The sequence below is a fragment of the Pezoporus wallicus genome, unplaced genomic scaffold (assembly GCF_028554395.1).
Source record: "Pezoporus wallicus isolate ANWC-B61680 ecotype Strahan unplaced genomic scaffold, APGP_CSIRO_Pwel_v1 contig_7293, whole genome shotgun sequence".
In the NCBI taxonomy this organism is placed as follows: Eukaryota; Metazoa; Chordata; class Aves; order Psittaciformes; family Psittacidae; genus Pezoporus; species Pezoporus wallicus.
Genome location: NW_026637242.1, coordinates 966,945 through 991,757, shown reverse-complemented (window position 1 = coordinate 991,757; position 24,813 = coordinate 966,945). Strand labels below are relative to the sequence as shown.

At 38.0% G+C, this 24,813-nt stretch overlaps 1 protein-coding gene across 1 annotated transcript in view; it reads right to left on the bottom strand.

Annotated features, from left to right (window-relative positions):
* FBN2 (fibrillin 2) overlaps positions 1-24,813 on the bottom strand; it is a 157,922-nt gene that overhangs the window by 81,072 nt on the left and 52,037 nt on the right. The window contains exons 8-19 of the mRNA XM_057404425.1: positions 21,478-21,603; positions 19,886-20,038; positions 18,885-19,118; positions 17,544-17,681; positions 12,526-12,645; positions 11,865-11,990; positions 11,101-11,223; positions 9,877-9,999; positions 6,936-7,088; positions 6,244-6,297; positions 1,569-1,694; positions 26-151 (exon numbers count right to left, since the gene is read on the bottom strand). Coding sequence (XP_057260408.1) covers positions 26-151; positions 1,569-1,694; positions 6,244-6,297; positions 6,936-7,088; positions 9,877-9,999; positions 11,101-11,223; positions 11,865-11,990; positions 12,526-12,645; positions 17,544-17,681; positions 18,885-19,118; positions 19,886-20,038; positions 21,478-21,603 — 1,602 coding nt within the window. The remainder of the gene's footprint in view (positions 1-25; positions 152-1,568; positions 1,695-6,243; positions 6,298-6,935; positions 7,089-9,876; positions 10,000-11,100; positions 11,224-11,864; positions 11,991-12,525; positions 12,646-17,543; positions 17,682-18,884; positions 19,119-19,885; positions 20,039-21,477; positions 21,604-24,813) is intronic.

The window sequence follows — 24,813 nt, the reverse complement described above, 5'->3', positions numbered from 1 at the left end:
TAACACAACTTGGAATTTTGTTCACCTTCACATGTGTCCGTCCCAGTGCTGAACACATAACCCTTTGGACAAGTGCAGCTGTAACTTCCAGGTTTGTTTCGACAGAAACCGTTATCACAGAGCAACCCATTCATTGTACATTCATCAATATCTGCAAAAAGATGAATTAGACATGCCAGTGAATGGAAATGTCATGATATGCCTGTGAAGCATAAGTAGCCCCTGTTGCTTTCTACAGCAACAAGTAGGTTGCTGGATATAGAGTTTTCTACAACAGTGACTGAGCAAGACAAATGCCAGTCCTTAGTTTCAAAAGTCCAATTGGTTTGCTTAAGTTTTCCTGGAATGATCTTTGGTTCTTTGCCAATGTATGCCTCTGTCACTGGAACAACTTCATGAAGGTCTATTTTCTTTTAAAACACATAAAAAACCTATGTGTTAGATTACTGCTCTAATCCTGTTTTACAGGCACAAGTAATTTTTGTTATCCATGAAGTGAATATGAGCATTAAAATCTAAACTGTACTATTCATGTATGGCAGACATCCTAAGAGTAGACGTTTGTACATCTCCTGAGGTACATTGTATTAAAAACACGCCTATCATTAAGACTAGCACATCAAGCACACTGAATAGGAAAAAAAAAACATAAATTAACATCACTCCCTGAATTCCTCTTACTGCAAATAATGCCAATGAAAAGCAACCAATCTTCCTCATTGCACTATTGATTATTTTTTGAAAGAAAAAAAATTATCATTTGAGATAGTCTTTAATGCCAATCACATGTAACAAATGCTTAAGCTGATAGAATAATACTGACAGGATAAGCCATGATTAACCTGACACTTCATCCTGCTTCAGGGTAACCCCTATATTTTAACTGCTGGATTTCACAAACTTAACACTGCAACTGAAATCTTAAATCAATGAGATTTTTTAGAGAGTTCAAATTAAGGAGAAAGCGAGAAAGGAGAAAATCAAAAATGAAATAGAATTGCAATCTGGAGGCTTTTTCCCAGCCATGTTAGATTTTGCAAGCTATGTTCATAAACTCCTGCAGTATTAGGACAATAAAGTCTAAACTTCTCCAGATGAATCTCAGATGTAAGTCTGGCAGCTGTAAAGAACCTCTTCTAAACTAACCTGTTGTTAATCTAACCTCGTCTGATTTTAAGTAAGGAAAGAAATATGAGTTTGGAATTTAGTGTTTTCAGGAGCCACAGATGTTAATTTTGAGCTTCTTGTACAATCACACAATGTGTCCCTTGAAAGGAACACACTTTAGGTGATCTTGACAAGTTATGTACATTAAAATACAAACTGATCCATGCTTTTGAGAAAATTAATTCGTAACCTGCAATGACATTTCCTCCTTGCACTTTCTAAACAGCCACCAAATAGCAAAAAAACCCATGTAAGAATATTAGCATTTTCATTAGAGATTTTTTTGTATTTTATTGTAGTTTCAAGAAGTAGATGTCCTACAACCTAAATTCTGTCAATTCAAATTAGCATCAAGATAGTGAAGAATTATTAAAAAAAAAATATAAAATCTAGCAACTTACCCACACAGTTCCTTCCAGAAGGATCAGGCTCGTAGCCACTGTTACAGTTACAACGATAGCTGCCACGTAAGTTTTCACAAATTCCACTGGAGCAAATATCAGGATCCAATGCACACTCATTAATATCTGTATTAACAGAACACGTAAGATAAACACATACTGAAAGATATGGAAAACATGAGCCTGTGATAGATGTGAACAACATCTGACTTACTGGATGCTGGAGGTGTCATTCAGAGCAAGGATACAGCAAGGATGCAGCCAGAAGACTATTTCCCTCTATTCAATAATAGTAAAGCCAAACCTGGAATACTGTGTCCAGTTTTGGGCTACTCCAAGAAGTTCACATGGGCCCACTTCTCAAGCCTGCCAAGATCCCTCTCTTGCTTCTAGCAAATTAACTGTATCACTCAGCTTGGTGTCATCTGCAAACCTGCTCAATCCACTATGTGGATTTTTGATCCACAGATCATTGATGAAGGCATTAAACAGTACTTGTCCCATTATGGACACTTGAGGGAAACCACTTGTTACTGGTTTTCTCTTGGCCATTGAGTTGTTGACCGTAATTCTTTGAACATGACCATGCAGCCAATTCATTATCTAACAGCCCATCCATCAAACCCATCTATCTCCAGTTTAGTGGAGACAGAAGAATGCTGTGGGAGACCATATCAAAAGCCTTACAGATCTTCCCTTGTCCTCTAGTGCAAGCACTCCATTGTAGAGGGCCACTAGATTAGTCAAGCATGATTTGCCCTTGGTGAAGCCACGCTGGCTGTCCCTAATCACATCTAACTTTCATGTTTTGACATAACTTCCAGGAGGATACACTCCATGCTTTTATAATGTGCTGAGGTGAGGCTCAATGGTCCTCCTTTTTACACCATTTTAAAAATGGATGTGATAGTTCCCTTTCTGCACTCAGGACTTGCTTGCCATCAAATATGATGGACAGTGGCTTAGCAACTACATCTGCCAACTTCCTCAGGTGCACCTCACCAGGTCCTATGGACTTGTGTATGTTCAGGTTCCTTGGGTGGTCTTGAACCTGATCTTTTCCTATCATAGAAAGGACTTTGTTCCCCCAGTCCCTCCCTTGATGTCTGAGACTTGAGAGATATGGGAAGAGTGATTACCAGTGAAAACACCCACAAAAAAATTGAGTACCTCAACCTTCTCCATGTTGTTAGTCACTGGTTCTCCTGTCTTATTCATCATGTTTGTGTGTGCCTGTGTACATTTTCTTGTAATGGTCCTTTTTGACCAATGTACCTGTAGAAGCTTGTCATATTCTTAACAGTCCTTGCCAAACTCAGATCCAGCTGTGCCTTAGCTTCCCTCATCCCATGTCTATACATCTGAGCAGTGTCCCTGTATTCTTCCCAGGATACCTATTCCTGGTTCCACTGCCTATGCATTTCATTCTTACACTTTAGTTTGACCAGAAGGTCATTACTCAGCCATGCTGTCCTCTTCTCTTCTCCCCTGATTTCTTACACATGGGAATTGAGAGCTCTTGTGATCGCAGGAAAATGTCCTTAAAGAGCTGCCAGCTCTGTTCTGCCTCCCAGGTGGTTCCATCCACTAATTCCTTAACTCAAAGTGTGCTCTCCTAAAATTCAGGCTTTACTCTTCACCTGGCCCATACCCTAGAGATCATGAGTTTCACCAGGACATGATCACTGCAGCCCAGACTTCCACCAGTCTTGACGTCTATAAATAGTTCTTCTGATAAGGAATAGGTCCAGTAATGCCTCTCCTCTGGTTAGGCTGTCTATCACCTGGATGAAGAAATTACCCTAAGTGCTTTTCCAAAATTTCCTGGACACCATACAGCTTGCTCTGCTCCTTTTCCAGCAGATGTCAGGGTGATTTAGGTCCCCTAGCAGGATCAGTGCCTAATGTATGAGAAGGGGCTGAGGGAATAGACTTGTTTAGCCAGCAAGAGGAAAGATGAAAGGGACATCTAATAGCAGTTCTGTGATCTTAACAGATGGTTACAGAGAAGATAAAGCCAGAATCTTGTTTGAGGTTCACAATGGCAAGAAAAGTAGCAACAGTAGCAAGTTACAACACAGGAAAATTGAACTGAACACATGGGAACAGTTAAGCATAGAGCAAGCTGTCCAGAGAGACTATGGAAAATCCATCCTTGGAGATTTTACAAGCTTTACTGAGCAATGCCTTAAGAAACCTGATTCACCTTTGAAGTTACCCCTGTTCTGAGCAGAAAGTTAGGTTGGATGACCTCCAGATGTAATTTCCAACCTATACCAATAGGGCCCTATGTGTTTGCAAGAATACCTTGACGCAAAATATCTCTCCTGTGAACCCAGTGACTGTAGTTTAAAGACTTAGGTACAAAGTTATAAATTATAAGGTGACATAAATACTTTTCCTAATACAGAAATAATGCATAGGTCAATACCACAACATACTCAGTCTTACAGAAACTACAGCACTTGCTGGAAATGTAAATTTGTTCTCAGATTGATAGAGTAACATGATAAATGAGATATATTCCCTGAATTTACAGTCCCATATAGTATTTCTGCTGTAGTTGGAAAATCCCAAAATATTCTTACGAACTGTAAGAACAGGAGAATACTAGTTTTAATATTTTTTTGCCTCTGAGGAAAAGAGGGTTTTTCAATACTTACGTTATTTCTTCCCATACGGTAAGCCCATTACTTTAAATAGTTCCCTTTCCAAATTCTGGCAAGAACAGTAAGGGTGCTGGCCTAGCTGTGACTTCATAAAAAGGTTGGTTTATACTTGTACTGCTCAACTTTTTATAAAGGACATTTCCTTTTTAAGCATAATGCAGTTTAAATTATGATTTACATATACTCAGATATACATTTGTAAAAATCATTTTATCCCTGGATTAAAGTCAAAGCTATGAGACATCTGAAATTTTCATGAGAAAATAAGAATTAGCATAATAATTCAGATTTATGTTTTTAATTTTCAGAAAAGGTTTTCTGTGGTTTACTGAACTTGTTTGTATCATTGGGACAAGCCCCACAACTTCATGACTCTATCTCTCTGTATTAAATTCATGACTTCAGAAAGTCCAGACAGATTGCAAAATATCTGTCCTTGCCTATGTCCAGATTTCTCACATGAAGACATGAAGGTTTTGCATTTGTTAATCACAAGCTGAATGAGAATACTAGGCATGTGGTTTTGTACTGCAGTTGAATTAAAAAAACATGTATCAACTAAAAGTCAAATAAAATCTATATTACAACAGCTTCAGTGATAAAGAGTGAGTGTATTCCTACTTAGTCTTGATAACAAGAATTCATAAGGAAGAAAACAGAATTTTTATTAGGGACTGAATGTGGTATTAGTATACCTCTCATTTAGGAAATAGAATTGGCAAACAAAGAACCTTGGTATAAGCAGTAACAGGAGTAGCAGCAAGAAAACTGTATGCAAGGTCACTGAACAAGATGCACAGAAAATACTAGGGTTTTCTTAAAATATTAAACAAAGATTTTAGCTGAAACATGAATCCGTGAGAAATTGTAAACTTCATCACGCAGTTGGTGGAGACGACAATTAATGTTTTTAGTGAAAAAATGTATTTCTCATGTATCCATAAGAACATATAACCTCCCCATCAGACTACATGCAAATTCTCATGATAGGGTGCTGTTTGTACAATATTATGATACACTGCCATTATTTCTCCATGAGATTTAGAGGTTCTTCAAAGGGACCTTTTATATTTCACTGAAAACAGAGAAAATTTACAAACTATGAATTTCAAATTACTTCTAAGTTTGGCAATGTGTTAAACAATGAGCTCGTAGAGAAGAAAAACCTATGCATATAGGTTTAAAAGTTATGAAGGTTGTTACTAAGTATAATGATGCTCCTGCTGAACTGAATTGGAGCTTTAATGATGGGAAGGATAAAAGCTATACAAATTAAATGACTTGAAATAGGAAATGTACAGTATCAACTTTAATTTGGCTGTAACTTTATTAACTCATCAGGGAAGTATCTAGCAATAAACCATAATACTGTGTTCCACCACTCCTTCAATATGCTCTACTTATTTGGCAGCTGCAGCCTGCATTGCCCCTACTTCAGGCCTGGCTCAGCTATTTTTTTTTAATATTCCTCTCTCTGAGGTACTAAAAAAGGAGCTGGAGCTTTACAGTTCCCAGTACTAAAGGCAGTTGCTCACTTTCAGGACTTTTTTTGAAGGATCTTTTTCAGTAAGCTCCCTTCCAGCTCTAACTCGCCAGAGAAATGATCTCTCCATGGAAAAGAGCCATGTAGTGAACACTGGATCTGAAGTGAAAAACTGTTCTATTACTATCCTGGCTGACTGATAATTAACTGCAAATGTAAGTGGCTCCCATCATTCCCCAGATGAGGGTGAACTGTCTTATGTATATTCTAAGAAAAAGAAATTGTAAGCAAAACCTATAAAATGGATGACTTTTTCTTGTCAGGGTCAGGCAAAATCCAGCTCTGTAAAGAATACTGGCTTTTTCTTTAGAAATTTAATTACTGTATTTGACACTGAAGATACTGAAGTGGACATACTCATCTTGAGGCAAAAAGCTCCACTATAGGATGGTAAAGAAAAATATAATTCTATTATTTTTTTTAAATCTTGAATGATATACACCAAAGAAAATGTGCAACATACCTCGTCCATCCACAGTAATACCTATTCCACTGCTACACAGGCCATGGAACTCAGCTACTCCATCGAAGCAAAGAGATGTTGGGGAAAGAAGAAAATGTTATTCCCGGTGTTTCATCTTCTTTAATTCTAACCCAAACCCACCTGATTTTTTTTTTTTAATAATTTTTCAGCAATGTAACTAATAAAATGCCAATGTTCACATCAAATAACTATTAATACATCAAGTAGCATTACACCGTGAACTTTCACATATGTACAAACATAAAATTTGATAACAAGAATTAAACACAGGATTTCATTATAGTCTTGACAATACTGTGCCCTTCAGCTACTGCTTTAAACCATAGTGCCAGCTTTACTTTATTCCTTCTAAATACTTTTGTGCTGTCTCAGAAATCTCTGAATGGGTATAATGTCCAACATACATCATCTCTGTTCTATATTCAAGAGTTGCTTTTTTTACTGAATACCAGTTTTATTTGGAAAACTGTTTCAAATGTAACATTTCTAAAATTAATATAGGCTGCCCTTTTAAACTGGGTTAATCTGACTAGGAAATTTACAGATTCATCAGAGAATTCTGCTTATTCTCTTTAAAGTATTATAGTCAAATAAAGGAACAACCTGATCTTAACAAGAGTTTTTTAAATTTGTATGTTCATTATAGTGTTCAAAGAAACATAAAATTTTACCTGAGTTTTTGGCAGGGCAGGGGTAACATGGCTCTCCGAAACCATAGTCAGGATTGGCACAGCAACATTCAGATTTTGTCACAGCACCAGGGAAAGGACGGACACATGCTCCTTTTTTAAGGCCTCCATAGCATGTGCTACGCATATGAGTATCTAAGAAAGGGCAAGCAAAAAATAATTTATTTTCTTAGGCTGAGAGTGAAATGTATGCAGACAATGTCAATGAGAGCTAAAAAAATTAAAAATTTGTTCAACAAAATGGTTACACTGGCTACACCTGCATTGATCTGCTACAATAATCCTGATGGCATCAAGGCCAATTCTCAAGATAGCTCATGGAGCTATGTTCAGAGCACATTAAAAACATCTAGACTAGCATATTGTGAGCAAATTTAAAAGCATTCCATAGGACCAAGCAAAGATAATCCACACAACCACAGCAGCTTTGTAAATCCCTCAACACATATCTCAATAAGAAATACAGAATGGCTTGAATCAGCACGTGGTGACTATTTTCGCCCTTTGTGAAGTACTACAACCATAACCTGGACATGTAGATATTTATTTACTTCCAAAATCGTTCCCTATGTATGATAACTCATCAGCAGCCCAGGGCTGGTAATACTGGAGGCTACCTATTTCCAGAAGGAGGAGCACAGCAGAATAATTTCAGCTGATTGTTCAGACCAGCATTTATGTGACATGGCTGTCTTATAACAGGCTTATATGTAAACTGGCATTCGGCCAGAACATGGCTTTTCTTTATGCTCCTTATCAATCTCCCTGTAAAACTGCCATACCTTATGGCCATGACATGAGCCTGAGTGCACTCAGAAGCTGAGTATGTGAGGGAACCCAGACACTTACTTAAAAGATGACCCCAAAAACAACAAAGAAAAGTTGCACGGAAAATCTTACAGTGGATGTTGAATACTCTGTGCCAACCCGAATAAGAACTGGCAATGCCTTACTGCTGGCTCTTTGAGTGTCATCACCTGGCTACTATAAAACAGGATTGCCTGTACATAATTTATTTTCTCTTGCTGTTGGTATCCCATGGAGCAAAAAGTTCTAGAGCACAGTTAAATGTGGCTCAGATTTCAGGCTTATTCCTTGCTGAGAGTCTAGGTGAAGCCAATACGATTTGCTTGCACTTGACAGCAGGAAAAGATTACTATGCTTGACAACAATCAAGAATTTTTGCACAAGAAATGTCTGTTTATGTACTCTGCAAAATAATTGGTTGCATCACACCCTCTCCCTTCATCTCCTCGTCCAGATGCCATTCTGCCATGCTCTGCCATGAATAAAAGGTCTTGTCACAGGAGGGAAAGCTTCCTCTTTCTTATGTGTCTGAGACAGAATGGAGAAGCGATTCAAGGAAAGGAAAGGCACTGAGTGAAACTGCAGGGGGAGGAAAAACCGGAAACTATGACAGAAATTCTCTGTAAGAACGTCTTCAAACACATGAAGTGTAGGAAGCAGCTGGAGGAAGATACATATGTACCAAGCAACTGCTCTGCATAGGAAGAAAGCTTTTCCACATAAAGCAGTTTTCATAGAAGAAGCACAGGGACTTTGGGGAGGATTGCCTAATTATTTAGAGGAAAAGTCTTATCTACAATTAGTGATTCACAAAGCCTGTGCAGAAGGAAGAACCAAGCTGCTCCCCCAGAACAAAAATAGTAATCGTATGACAAGAAGAATGTCCTCCCAGGCTGTGCTTCCCATGCTGATAGCAAAGACGAGAAGGACAGGCACCACTTTGTCCAGAGGCTGTAGGCATCTCACCAAGCTCAGGTTCCCCACGTCACAGCAGCTCCAAGCATGCACCTTACTGATGAACTTACACTGCTCCCATATATAGTTTGGACAGCCTTTGTCTACTAATGTCAGAACACTGAAGAACTTATTTCATGCCTTGGATCAGAGTTTAGCATTGGTGCTGCTGTAACCATGTATTGGTTTCCATAAGAAACATGCTCCTCCATCCAAGGTTTCCTAGAGAATCGTATTTCTAGACACCTAAATTTTGTGGCATAGCACTTCAACAGCTGTAAATGTTATTGCCACCATGCTTGGGGTCCAGGTGGTTGACCTATTCCCAGTGAAAGTCACTGCACACATCCAGGTGCCTTAGAAGGCAATGCTCAAATCATACAATGCTCATGACAGACTGAGGTATGGTTCTGCAAATTAACCAGAGTAAAATAAAACTGTGTTTTCATCCTAGATGGCTATAGCTTTGGATAGAGATGTGAACTGCAGACTGAGTTACAATTAAGTGTTTCAGCAGATAGCCAACAACATTGCGCTTTAGCCACAGCTCAGTACAAGTTCTGAAGTTATGACATAACCAGCTAGCCTGATCTAATATCAGTTCCAACAGCAGCCCTGTAACCAGTAACACCTAGTGCACAAGGCCATGAAACAAAAGTGAAGCTGCCAAAGAGGAATTTAAACTACTTGTCTTTTAACATTAGGTTTATGGGATCGCATCATGCAAAAATTCCTAACAGTTCTTAATAGTGATATTTATGTTCACAGAATCAAGTCTCTCCAATTTTCACTATTTCTCCTGCTCAATGTTTTTTAACACTATGGTACAGGGAGAATAAAATGTTTTCAGATTGAAGAATTGAAAAGGGGAGAGTTGAAAAATATCAGTGCTGCAACCAAGATACATAGCTGGTTTAATGATTTGTAGTGGTTGATACACAACTGAACATAGATACAAATACATGTATGTATATATAAATATATATACAAATGCACATGCATAAACACAAACACATAGCAAAACAAAAGACAAATACCGAAACAGATCCTATGTGGTTTGATGTCAGCATTAGCTGAAAGAATGTCATCTGATGCATTCATCTAATTTGTTAAACTGATAATTTCACTTGCTTTTCAATGAAAAAAAAAAATTTACACTTACCTACGCACACACGACCATCAACTCCAACAGCCAAGCCAGGTGGACACTCACACTGAAAAGATCCTTCAGTATTTATACAATTGCCGTTCATGCAAAGCCCTGATGTCTGACATTCATCAATATCTAATAGGAGGCAATGCAATTAAAAATCTATTAGCTGTCTTTAAACAACATTATAATTACTATTTTTAGAACATTACCAAATTACTTTATGATAGCAGATGAACCATCAACATATCCTTGTTTGTTTCTAATAAAAATTGCATTTTGAAATTACACTAAAACAAAACACCAGCTGCACATTAAAAAAACAAACAAAATCACAAAAAAAACAAGAAAAAATGTAGGATTAGAGGCTCTTAAAATTCTACATTATGCAAAATTAATGATATATCTTCCCCTTTGTCTAGCTCATGATACTGTAACTTTGCTTTAACATATGGTTAAGGGAGCACTAATCAAGGAATATCCATATGATGATAAATCTTAATTTCAAAAAACTTTTCAGTGGTCATCAAATTCTGTCAAAGTCAACAGGCCAGCTACACGTATATTATATTAATATACATATATATGTTAAGAAAGCCATAATTGTTAAAAATAGTTTAACTTCCAGTCAGAGAAAAAACAATTTAGATGATTTTGTACTTACTAAAAATAACTGAGGCCCAAACCTCCTTTTACTTGCAGAGAGTATCTTCCATTAGTTTCCTTAAACTGAAGCTAAATCAGACTCAAAATCTTAAAATGTTTAATCTAAGTTTTCAATGACCCCACCTTAAAAAGTTTGCAATGATATGCGGCAAATACAATGTCTTATGACTTATGAACTCAGAATTGCCAGAATAATGACGTGGAAAACATACTTGTGTGGGTTCACCACTATAAAATCTTTTAAACTTGCATATTGATGCTCACTTTACCATTTCATGAATGGCCTGCATATTTTGCTGTATTTACAATGCTCCAAGACTCTTCCAAAGCTCATTTTTCATCTGTTGTAGCTTTCACAACAGTATTAAATAATTCATTTATTTCTTTCTGCAAGTTAAAGACCTATTTCTACTTCAGGCAGCATAAGTAATCTCCTGTAATGAGTTAGTAAAGTATTAGTATGATATTAAATCCATTTGACAAGAGTGCAACTCTTGCATGAATGAACGGACAGGCAAAAACATTTTCAATCAAGACTGCCTCAATGCATTACCTCTCAGCTGTACATACCAGTACAGTAACGCCCATTTGGAGCCAGAACAAATCCTGGTTTGCAGATGCATTTAAAACTCCCATCTTCATTTATGCACATCCCATTTAAACACATATTTGCAGTGGTACACTCATCATGGTCTGCAAAATATTGTGAAGAAAACTGCTTATAGTTTCTCACCTTCCAGAAGATGACACAGTAAATATAAACAATCAGGACTGATGTGACATATTCTTTCACTTGAATATTAAATTCTACTCATAACTCTGATGAACTATCTGAAGAGTTTCCACTGTATAGACAAGGCAGATTATTTTTTTTCCTGTTCTGATCAGTCACTTTCCATGTTTCAGCAGACTGTGTATGGAAGAAAAGGGTGCATCGTTCTTTCTTACATGAAATGATAAAAAACTTCAACCTGATAGAATTAAGTACTTATTATTTGTCTAGGATTTTTTTTTTTACACAGTATAGTCAAAATTAAACCCAGTTATTTCTTCAGCAGTGCTACACGGAGCACTTTCTATGAAGCTTTATTCCTGCACTGAGTTACATGGAATGCTCTAGGAGAGATGTAGCCTCTGAAATAAAATTGCCTCAGATTTTCTCTCAAACCATGCAGTTCTGCACAATAACTGTTTGAAGGTAGGGGTTATATGTGACCTCGGGTCACATATTATTTCAAAAAAGTTAATCCTCAATGATTCTCAACTGTAATATGAAGTACAATTTCTAGAATCACCAAGCTAATGCCTGCCCTGTTATTTAGAAGAGTTCTTACCCACACAATTTTTTCCATCTGTAGTCAGTTCAAACCCAGCATTGCAAATACACTGGAAACTTCCATCAGTGTTTACACAGCGGCCATTTTTACAAAGAACACCATTCTGGATGCATTCATCTATATCTAAGGAAAAAAACCGAACACCAAAACACCACAATCAGAGAATTACTGTAAAATAAAATGTATACAGTGACAATTATTGCTTTGAAAAATATTTGCATGTTATTTAAATATCACTTTGAAAAAAATTCTGAAGATGGTTAAGAATTTATTCTAATCTCATCAGATATAAGAAAAATATTATTTTACAGACTTGTACAATAAATGCTGCATTGATGAGTGTCTTTAGAAACCTACTCACACATTCATGTGCGTACATACATAAATATACACTGATTGTACAAATAGTTTTGTAGAAATCTTAGCTAAGGAATTCCCTGACCAAGTGATAGGTTTTTCAGAATAATGGATAAATGTAAAAAAAAAAACCAAACCAGAACAAATGGAATGTTAGCCCAGAACTACAGCTCCAATTAATACAGCAGCTGTTGGGGTTTACTGAAATCACACTGCTAAGTACTTTTTGAACTTCAATGGGATCTGACATAAGGGGTCAGAACATCTGCAGTGTCAGTAGATGTGAAGCAAATTTTCTTACCAATGCAAGCTTGCTTGGTTGGAGTTCTCTGGAAACCCGTGTGGCACTTGCAGTAATAGGAACCAGGCGTGTTGACACAGTCTCCATTAGAGCATGGGTTAGATGTGCATTCATCAATGTCTGTTGGCAGCACATAGAAGCATTAGTAAATTCACAATGCATATAACAATTTTTTCAAGTTTGAAAGTTTCTAAGTATAAAAGTAACTAATAGCAAAATGCTAAATACTGAAAAAAAAACAAACCAAACCCCAAAAAAACTTGTTCTTTACTTTTTTAAGAACACAGAGCTGTTCTTAGTCCAAACAGGCAGACATTTCAAAGAAGTGAAATGCTACTACACCATTATACACAACTTGAGACAAAATAAAAAATACATAAGGACTTTGAGACATGGGCTCTGACAGTTGCCTACTGAAAAGGAACCACACTATTCAATACAGTTTTCTTTAACAATAATAGTTAAAACAATATAGTTTTATTTAACAGAATGACAATTCGTTCTTCTTTGGAATAAAACAAATGCAAAGCAAAATTGACATTTAAAAATCAGAGCAAATCATGGCATCCAACACCCCCATTTCCCCATCTTATTAAGTTTATTGTAGTATAGTGTGAGGAGGGGGCCACACAGCAGCAGGAGGGATTCTTAATGAGAACACAGTCTGTGCACCACACCTCAATTATTTATGGCCCATACATTCTCAACCTTAGTCTTTGCATCTGACTAATGCCAGACTTAATCTATCCCTTCTCTATAAAGCACTTCATGCTCATTTCCAAAGGTTTTTCATGTTTGGGTACAACCAAACACACTCTCACCACTCTACATCTTAGGTAGGGTGAATAACTCCCATTTGACACATGACTCTGAAGACTAACTCCTTTCAGAAACCCTTTCTAAATTTGTTTCCCAGAAGTTACCAATGAATCTGCTGTGCCTTTGACCTGAGACAGCTATTTGCAGCTCTAAAGTGACACTGATAATTCCTCCGCATTATATTTCTTTGAATCCTCCTCTCTGTGATCCCAGTAGCAGAACAAGTGCATCCCTGTGGTCTGGCAGGCAGGATTGCTGGCTGGGTCTCTCCTGCAGCGACCAGACAATGACTTGAGCAACTTGTCTCTGCTACAGCTAAATCCACAGGTTTCAAACTGAATGGATACCTTGAAGAAATCCCTCTTTTTTAATCAATCATCTTTTCCAATTTGACATTTTGATTTTTTTTTCCGTTCAGCTGTGGCCCTCCATTCCACTTATAGGTCTGACATTACTCATCTCTTCATTTAGGCAGGCTTTAGCACTACAAAGGCAATGGTGATTTGTGGGAGGTTTTGTTATCTAACTGTAAGCTGTCATAGGAAGCTGGGGCTAAATAAAGCTACTGCTGATCAATTCTTACTAATGATAATTTTCCCATGCATTTTCCAGTGTAGGCTACAAGAAATACCAGAAAAAATACAAAGGTAATTTTGCTGATCATTAGTACTTACCCTTTATCACATTTAGCTCTGAAACTTACTTTATTATATCTTGAAAATGATGGTAAGGAATAAGAAACTTACAATTGTATGTAAAATACATGTGTAATTCTAAAAAGTGTTGTGCCATGAATTACTTGATTACAAAAAATGGCAACAGGTTAGTTTTGTTCTAATGTAGCAATAAAGAAGACCATACATTTCACAGAATTAACTGTGTTAATGCATACACAGTTAAAATGAATAGCATCAATGGTTTACCCATATCACTGATTTAATGATCTGGTTTACAGCATTCTTGGTGCCTAGATACAATCAGACCATTTGGGTAAACAGTTAAATGAATAAAGGCAAAGCAAATGGAAGAATCAAATACCTCCTCTCAGGCACATTTTGCTCATTCACATTTGCATAGCAGCTGATAGCACCACTCCAGTAAACCCACAAGAATGAAGCAAGTTGAAGAAAAGAAAAATTTGGAGAGTTCTATACAATGAAGAAAACAGTAATTCTATCTTTATATTGTAGTAGACTTCTATGAAATCATAGTAGCTTCCTGCCCTCATGCTTCTCTACAGTCCCTGGCTGTTGGGATGCTCTGTCTCATGAGTGCTAGACAGGGTATTTTTTCCACAGTGCTCAGATTATATGGGGGAGACAAGGAAGATCACACATAATTCCTTCAGAACTAAGTCCTCAATTACCAACAAAATGTCAAACTCTAAATCACATTTTGTTCTATCTAATGTCTTAATTCAAATTACTGTCTATTTATTTTGCTTTAGTATAGGGGAGGACGGGGGAACTTACAAATTCTGGATATGGCACTCCTCTATTTTTAGTTTCTCTATAGAGAATGACATTTATGACTTACTTACTTTATTAAAGGCTTCAACTTGCTTTATCTGTTACAGAAAACGTGCATGCTAGGAATGGATTTTACTGTAAATTCATTTATAAACTGAACAGCAGGAATACAGTGTTCCTCTATGAAATAGCTGACTTAAACTTGGAAAATCCTTTCAAAGCCATGCGCTTTGAATTTCAATGATTTCCATATAAAATATGCATCTTAAGATGGTCTTATTTTTGTAAGTTCTTGATAAAGATGGAATTAGCAAATCTATGTTAAAATAAAGGAGTTGTTGGCTTTGAGTTTGCATTGCAAGCCCGTATATTCCAGCATTATAAACAGGAAACATTTGAGACAGAAATATTTAATCCATTTAATCTATCTCCCAGTCCACCCTTCTTCAGCATCAAATATTTCTCTTTCACCACTTGCATCACATTTACCTCCACTTTTCAGTGTTTCATCTGTTAACACTTTTCAGAATTTCACTAGACACAGAACTCCCAAAACCCCATAGGATTGACTTACTGCAGTACGTCTGAACATCTATTACAAAATTTAAAATATGAAGATTTGTATTTGCAAACCAGCTAAAATTCAACACAGCACAGCTACAGGCTTGCTGCCACTTTCAAAGTCTCTACAGTTTTACCCACAGGTGTGGTTTTTTTCTTAAACAGAATGAAATAAGGCAATGCAGTGCCTGATCACTTAGGACACTTAAGGTCCTTGATGCATCAGGCACGTTCCATCATGAAAGCACAAGTTCAGGTCAAAGAGCAGTATGCAATGCCATTATTTATTGATTTGGCAGGATAATTTTGAAATAAGACTTTTCTTTAACTCTGCAGAAAAATATCTAACAATTTCTGGCTTCTTTATTTGTTGCAAAATTAATTCAGTGCTAGGAACAAAAGTGCCAGGAGTCTCCATACACCACGAAGAAACAATAGCCCTCCAACTCGCCACTTAAAAAGCACTTATAGCTCCTAAGGCCCAAGGATGCAGCAAGAGACTAAGCCTCTTGAATTTCCCAGCCACAGATCAGAGGTACAGAAAACTGTGAGCCAAACAAAAAAAAGCAGGAAAAGTTGATCTCACTGAATCATAGAGAACAACTCTGAGGAAGTAACAGCCTTCAAGTACAAAAAAGTACAAAAGGAAAGGTATTGAACTGCTTTCCTTAAATATTGTGGATAAGACAAGAAACAATGAGCTCATTTTTGGTTTTGCAAAATAATGTTTAATTTAGATTAGATGTTCTGAAAACTTTCTCCAAGTTTATCTATTGAGCACTGCAACTGCTTAGGGAAGTGATGGATTCTCCAGTAACTGAGATCTTTTTAAGAGGGTGTATTTGTACAGCTGTCAGGAACGTTATAGCTGTAACTGACCTTTCTGGTGCAAAGGAACAGCCAAGCTAAGGGGGCTTGCAAACTATCAGTTGCAGTATATCGGTTTAATTTGAGAAAGGAAAACAGAGCAGTTAAACATGGTAAGAAACAGGGACATCAAAGCTAAAGTACTATTCAACAGTTGTCACATTTCACTTTTCTAGAAGGCAGGTTGCCAGGCCAGGCAGTTCCTTATACTCAGTTTGCAGTTCAGTGGGAGATGGAAGAATTTGTAACTCAGAGATGAAGTGCTCCCTGCTCATTTTCTGGTTGATACCCACTACTGCATGTATGTTGAAATCTGCCTGTACTATTATCACCTGCATACCATAAATGGTGTAGTCTTGGATTAGAACATTTTTTAAAGGATTCGTGTAGATGCAATTTTCTGCATTTGCTTCTGTTTTTCCCTCTAATCCACAAGCACACTAGAAATTGATTCTAAAAGCACAGTTTTTGTAAGAAAAGCCCATTGCTAACTCTTGTAAGCTATTTTAAGATATTTTTCATTCACAGATCTCAAATCTCTTTACAAAGAATCACTAAGCAAATTTTTAATCAGAAATACAACCACACCTTTCTATTGAGGATCCTATACATCAGTAAGCTCTGTCCTGCTTACAGGTTTCTTCTCCACACTACTACACCACAAAAACTCCCAAATTTTGTATTTTCCCCAAAATACCTCATAAGCCTTTGACACTGCAAGAGTTAAGTCCACGGTAACTGAATAAAAGCACAGAATCCTAAATTCAGCTGTTATGAAAATTTAGCACTCAATATTTTCATATTGGATGAAATAAAATTTTCATTTTAAACACAAAAATTTAATTAATGCATTTTAAAAAGTATTTGGTGTCTTTCAAACTGCAATTCATCATTATGAGTAGGTAAAACATAAATTCTGCTCTTTATCTTGAACATAACTTGACATGAACTCCTGCAGCAAAAAAGGAGCTATGTGAGCATAACTAAAGTGAACATGAAACAGAATTTATTTTACTGAATGTGAAGGCAAAAATGTACAATATCCATCAAGTACACGAATACTCAAAACCAATATTTCTGATTAAAGATGGAAAGATATTAACTCTCACGAAGATTTTAAATTATTTTAGTGTATGTAGTATCATGGTCTTTGCACACTTTTTCACAAAAGCCATACTAAAATTAAGATGTAAGTGGGGAAAAAAAAGAGTATGTTTGTTTGGTTTTTTTTTAAACAGATTTAAAGCACAAAAGTATTAGCATTTTAAAAGTGAATAAAGGATTTTAGAAATGTGCACTTACCAATACAATCCCCATTTGTATCCTGCTTATATCCCATATTGCACTCACATCGGTAACTAGATAGGGTTGGTATACAACGGCCATTTAAGCAAAGGTTGGAATGGTGTTTACAGATGTCTATTGTCTGATTGAGTATTGCTGATAAAAGAAACAGAACATGAGATATTAATATATGAAAATATTAATATTTTCAAATAGAAGTATAAAGGTTATATAAGCTTCAGAAAGTATTATCAGGTGTATAAATAGATCCACCAAATAGAGTATTTTTTCCAAGCACTATCTCTTGACATGACAAAACCAAGTACCTCTCAGAACCAAAAAGAATATTAGATGAACAGTCTTAATTTTGAATTACCATTTATGAGTATAGCCTCATGAGACTGTCAGTGGCCTTATGAATAAACCACAACCTGGGTGAAAAAAACACAACCTGGCTGAAAGCTGAAGCAGTCTGTTCCTATATGTTTACTATTTTTGGCCTGCCTCTCTAAAAATACTCCATCCTAGAGATGTGCTTACACATGTTATAAGCAGCTCTACATATATCAGACTTCCCTCAGAATATTATTCCTCTTGGGCTCCCAGTCAAAGCAGTATTCCTGCAGAATAGGTAAGTTTTACATTTGGAAGAACAAAGGAAGAGAAATTTATTTTTAACCCTGTTTTTTTTTGAAAACACTTAAAAATACGAAGTTTTATTAGTAATGACCAGGAGAGATCAGCAGGAACAGAAGGCTGTGTGACCTCATAGCAGCCTTCCAGTATCTGAAGGGGGCCTATAGGGATGCTGGGGAGGGACTCTTCATTAGGGACTGTAGTGAAAGGACAAGGGGTAACGGGTTAAAACTTAAACAGGGGAAGTTTAGATTGGATATAAGGAGGAAATTCTTTCCTGTTAGGGTGGTGAGGCACTGGAACAGGTTGCCCAGGGAGGTTGTGAATGCTCCATCCCTGGCAGTGTTCAAGGCCAGGTTGGACAAAGCCTTGGGTGATATCATTTACCATGAGGTGTCCCTGCCCATGGCAGGGGGGTTGGAACTAGACGATCTTAAGGTCCTTTCCAACCCTACCTATTCTATGATTCTATAACAGCACAGTCTCAAGGACTCAATAACTGAATAAAAAAATCTCTACATCTGAGCTCTTTTAAAAAAAGGGTTCCTAAACATCTGAATCTATTAACTGAGGTCTCTTAAATGTGCTTGAATACAAAGGCATTTTTATGTGTTAAGAACACCACATCATTTCAAGATTAAAAACTAAGCAGAAAAAAAGGAAAAAATGGAAGGAATAAAAAAAAAAAAGCGAAAAACAAGTCACAACAATGCAAGAACTTACTTAGCCCTGTAATTACTGGTCCATTCCCATTGGGACTTTGGCCACTTGTTCCTACCCCTGCTCCACCTACACCTGGGGAGAAACCATTGCTTCTCGGGATGGGAATAAATCCTGCTCCTCCTGGGCCATAGCCATTGCCATTGCCACCAGGAAGGAACCCGTTTCCTCCTGTCCCACCACCTCTGGAACGACCTCCAGCAGAAGCACCATCCACACAAAGTCTGCGGTGTTCATCTATTAAATAAGAATGCACAGAGAAGCATAAAGTAAATGAACCCTTCAGAGTCAGCTTACAAGGAAGGTAGAGACCTTTGTATGCTACAATATATTGAACACCAGCTCCTCATTTCTTTGGCATGATGTGCTCCTTCTCCCACTCCTTATCTCAGGCAGATCCCATGACTGTGATGGGTGTTACTTAAGCGGGGACACTAAAAATAATAAAAGGCAATATTGTAATTTACAGCTATTTGTTGAAACCTTTTTGCTGATGTGCTGCCAGCTGCACTGTAACTCCCTGGTCACTCAGGGTCACTCAGAGATCTTGATATTGATAAACTGAAAATACATTTCACTAGAGATGTGGAATACTGTTCTGTGAGCAGAGTTTAAAGAATAAATTAAATACTGACACATTCCTGGTTCAATGTAGCCCAAAATTTAATGGAACAAGAGAGCAGCTGTACCTTTAAATCAAAATAACCTACGGACCTCAGGGTTGTTTCCTCTTTGAGCTTGACCACAAAATCTTTCCCATTTCCTAGGAATTATTGCCAAAGTCAACAAAAGAATGTTAAAGAAACTAGTCCCAAACAATCATGAACTCCCCAAAATGGCTCACAGACGGTAACATCAGTATCAAAACCACAGGTATGAATAATAATGTAATTCCTGACTTTCTTTTTCCATTTACCCTGCATTTTAAATTAGTTTATAATATTTCAGTGACCTCAACCCCAAGTAGAATGGACAGTGAGAAAATAAATCAACAAGTCACTCACCAGACCCTCTGACAGGACACATGCCTGGAACAGACCCAATGGCCCAGCACTGGCCAGACTTGCAGCAGCATTGTCTTTTGGTGAACCTACCGGGAAGCTCCTGTGCACAGCGGCCGTTCACTATGCTGGAGAAACATGTACTTGCCCTCTGATCTGGAAATTAATTTAAAAATAAAACCATTCCTGAACGCTGACTAGGAGAAAAGCTCCATGAATTTCAAAAGATGTGGTAGTAATTACAATAACTGAGCACATCCTGATATTTTGGTTAAAAGCGCATATTATCTTAAACTGGGAATAATAAAATAATTCGTATTAATAAGGATTACATTCTTCACTTTTCTCCTAAGGAGAAACTGTACAAAGTACACAAAATATACAAATTATAGTTCAATACTACAAACATTTAGAAGCACAAGAACTTTCGGACACATTTTTCATTTAAGGGAAGGAGAACCTGTTTTAGTGCACTAAGGCATGTGATTTGTGTGCAGTTGGTTTTGGGAACTGATTTTGGCAACTACATTGTAAACCATGCCAAAATCCATAGATATTTTGATCATATTGGAAGTCATGTTCTCAGTATTCCTGAGGCCAGCCATAATATACTTGACGTTTGGCATTCCTCAGATGACCCCGAGTAACAAAAGCTGTCTATTTTGTGTGAAAAACTATCTACGTGAAATCATTTGTAGGTCTTGTGCTGCTACTGGCTTACATCATTCATCTGTAATTAAAAAATCCTTTCAGAATTCCCATCCCTTTCTCAACATGAAAACAAGTGCTTAGATATGTCTGAAAAAATAAGAACCACATGAGATCTAGAAAAGGCACTGTTATTAGCAATTGTTAATGTTTTTCACACATGGTATGCAGTACTATGGATAATTCACTGGAATGGTTTATACTATATATTTGACATGTGCAGCTTTATAAAAGAAATTACAACATGTGAAAATAAGCATACTTTTTTTTTTTATAATACAGAAACAGATTTTAAATAAATTTTCTTGTAAAAACTGCATCTACTGAAACCAAATATTTAGTTTGTTTTAGTATCTGTTCCAGACAATTTACTGGCATTTCAGCATATCTTACTTAATGCCTCCTGAACTTATATATGTGCCTTATATTTGTCTCTAAAGGTTAAATTAACCTACGTGAGATGGAAATTGAAATACCAAGTAAGAATAAACATTTGCCCCTTTAGGACCAAAGTGAGCTTAGCTTTTGGTTTCATCTGATGCAAGTTTGAGAAACAAATATAATGAACATTTCTTATGTTTGCCTAGATAACAAAGAGTTAGTAGTTGCTCTTTTCCTAAGAAGATCCAGATCTCAGGCAGGAGTTCTCAAGCTACAATGCGGTTGACACAGAGGGATCTACAATCCACATAAAGATGGCTGCAGTGGCAATCATCATCAGAAGAGGATGTTAAAAATTTTAAGCAGCTGGATCAGAGATAATAGGGAGTTAGCACAGTTTAGCATAGGGGGAAGTGCTAGATGACTGCGACAGAAGTTCTTCTGCTGTTTATGAGTTGCCTCAATAACTCTGAGAGCACTAAAAGCCTTCAGGTTGAAATACCTACCAATACAGCGGGAGCTATCCACAGATGTAACATAACCCCATGTGCAGATGCAGAAATAACTTCCCACGGTGTTAGAGCATACACCACCATCACAGATTCCTGGGATGATGCTGCATTCATCAATATCTATGCAGAAAGGAAAAGACATGGAATAATTAAATGAGCACTTTTATATAGTGTATTAAAAAGAGGGAAAGACCTTTTCTGATACGCAACAATTATTAAACTCAGACTGAATACCAAATTGCTGGTGTTTGAATACTGCAAATAATTTTGCTTGCCATCTAATGGAGCTTTCCTTACACATTCAAGGGGTGTACCACTTCAAGTTGCAGAGTATGTGAGGACAGTCTGGAACTTCCCTGAAGTGACACACACTGACTGCCATCTCCAGGAAGCACACAATAGCTACAATGCAACATCAAAATACTCATCTGGCTATTGAGCTGAAGGAAGGAGGATGGGACAGAAGCCAACTATGACAACTCTTGGCTTCTGCAACCATAGAAATATTCCTTATCAGATCTGCCTGCTTTCTAGCCTTCTAATATTCCAACTATAAGCAAGAATTTTGGCCGACCTATTCAAATCCAACCAAATGTTGCATTTTTACTTCAGATATTTTTAATCCATTCGAATGTTTCTGCCACCTAAAAGCAGTGCTCTCATACGAACACTGAAACAATTTTGTATGTAAATATATATAAAGTGAGATGTCATCAAGCCGATGAATGAGCTGCTGTATGTAACAAGGGGTTCCTAAGGCATTCAGCACCAGCCTGAGAGCACCGTGTCCTTTCCCAGCACAAACTGGAAGCAAAATTAGGAGCTGAGGCAAGGAGAAGCAACAAGAGGAAGCAGTCTGACTGTATTATTAGAGATTTGAAGCACAGCAAAGCAAACTGAAATGGAAGAATTACAAGTAGGAAGAGTAGCATGAGAATAAAGACTGGATCACGACCATTTATAAAAATGAGCCATTTAAATAACCACTTCATTCTAAAACTGCGACAATCTTTAGACATCTGAATATTTTTACAGTTGTTTTAGTAACCTAATTTTACTTTTAAGTGACCTCTTTACACTAGCTTTTTGAGTGGCTTTCAACAAATGTGAACTGTGGCCCAGTACACAAGACAAAAAGCAAAAAAAGAGGCAAGAAGGGTGAAGCAAGATGAAGAAACAATGAATTCACCACCTGGTCCAGAATCTGATCAGGAGTCATCATCACATGACGAAGTAACTTCTCGACCTCGGACCTCAACCGAGCTACGGAATATGCGAAAAGATTTTACCCGTCAACCAGGGGAGCACATCATCGCCTGGTTACTCCGATGCTGGGACAATGGGGCCGATGGTCACAAACTAGAAGGTACAGAAGCCAAGCAGCTGGGATCACTTGCTAGAGAAGGGGGAATTGACAAAGCAATTGCAAGACAGAAAATGTCCCTCAGTCTTTGGAGGCGGCTCTTGGCAGCTGTGAAAGAAAGGTTTCCGTACAAGGACGATGTTACGAGTCGTTCGGCCAAGTGGACTACTATAGACAAAGGCATCCAGTCTCTGAGGGAATCAGCCATTGTAGAGATGCTCTATCACATCAAGCCGAATAACGGGGATACACCTATAGATCCAGATGAAGTTGAATGTACACGACCCATGTGGCAAAAACTTACATGGAATGCACCGTTATCATATCATATTCATTGGCAACAGTAACCTGGAATGACATAGTACCACTAACAGTGGATGAAATGGTTCATAAACTCCGAGAGTTCGAAGACAATCTCACCCCTTCCATCATCTCAGCTGTGGAAAAACTGTCCCAGGACCTCAAACAATTGAGGGACGATCTATCTGATTTATCCAGCTCCTCACGTGTACCAACACACATCTGAGCTATTAACAAAAGCCGTCCTACTGAGGAGATACAGGAGGTACAGGAGGTATATGCCGTGGGGTACCCTATGGTTTTACCTGCAGGATCACGGAGAAGACATGACAAAGTGGGATGGAAAACCTACTTCAGCTTTGGAGGCATGGGTGAGTGAATTGAAGAGGGAAGCAAGGGCCAAGACTGATCATCCCATGAGAGCTACGGCTTCAGTTTCTGGTGAGCAGTTTCCCAGATGGAGCGGAAGAGCTGATTTTACTCCAGCTCCTGTGATAACGAAGAATAATCCCTTTTACCACGACCTAAGCGTCCAACGCTGTGATGACCATTGGAGGGGCCCTGCCTCCAGCCAGGTGGAGGTAGGGGACAATCAGATTTACTGGACTGTGTGGATCAGATGGCCTGGCACATCAGTCCCACAGAAGTATAAAGCTCTAGTAGATACCGGTGCACAGTGTACCTTGATGCCGTCAAGGGGTGGAACCCATCTATATTTCTGGAGTGACAGGAGGATCCCAAGAGTTGACTGTGATGGAGGCTGAAATCAGCCTGACTGGGAGGGAATGGCAAAAGCACCTTATTGTGACTGGTCCAGAGGCTCCATGCATCCTCAGCATAGACTACCTCAAGAGAGGGTACTTCAAAGACCCAAAAGGGTACCGATGGGCTTTTGGTATTGCTGCTTTGGAGATGGAGGAAATTGAGCAGCTGTCCACCTTGCCTGGTCTCTCAGAGGATCCTTCAGTTGTGGGGTTGCTGCAGCAAGTGCCAATTGCGACCACAACAGTGCACCGGCGGCAATATTGCACCAACCGAGACTCCCTGATTCCCATCCATCAGCTGATCCGTAGACTGGAGAGTCAGGGGGTGATCAGCAGGACCTGGGAGCGGAGAAGGGGAGAGCCCTGGGGGGATGGGGGTCCTCTATTGTTCTCAGCCCAGCACCACTCACTGGGAGTGAGTGAACAAGCTGTCTGGCTAGGGTTTAAACCACGACAGTGCGGTATTAATTTAAATCAGCTTTCATACTGTGAAACAAAGATCTAATCAAAAAAGACTGTTGAACCCACACTGTCATGTCAAATAATACAGGAGAAGCACCAGAAAGAGTGTATGACAGAAATTATCTTGTGATGACACTGTGAAGGTCTTCACATTCCTTTCAAGAAAACCTTGGGACCCCACTACCCATTCTTTGTACTTTTCCACAGACCTATCATATCCTTGGACTTGTCACTCTAGTAATTCTCTTGAGATGAATGACTAATTGAGAAATAGTTCTTAGGAGGCTTTTACGTGATAAAGACTTTGCTCCCTCCCTTTCTTACATTCTCCACACACTCAAAGAAAATGAACAGTGTCAAAAAAATCTGGTGCACACAGGGACTATGTTAAAAAGGTTAACTCCCCACTGTGGGAAGGTCCACATATGAAGAACTCCCTTT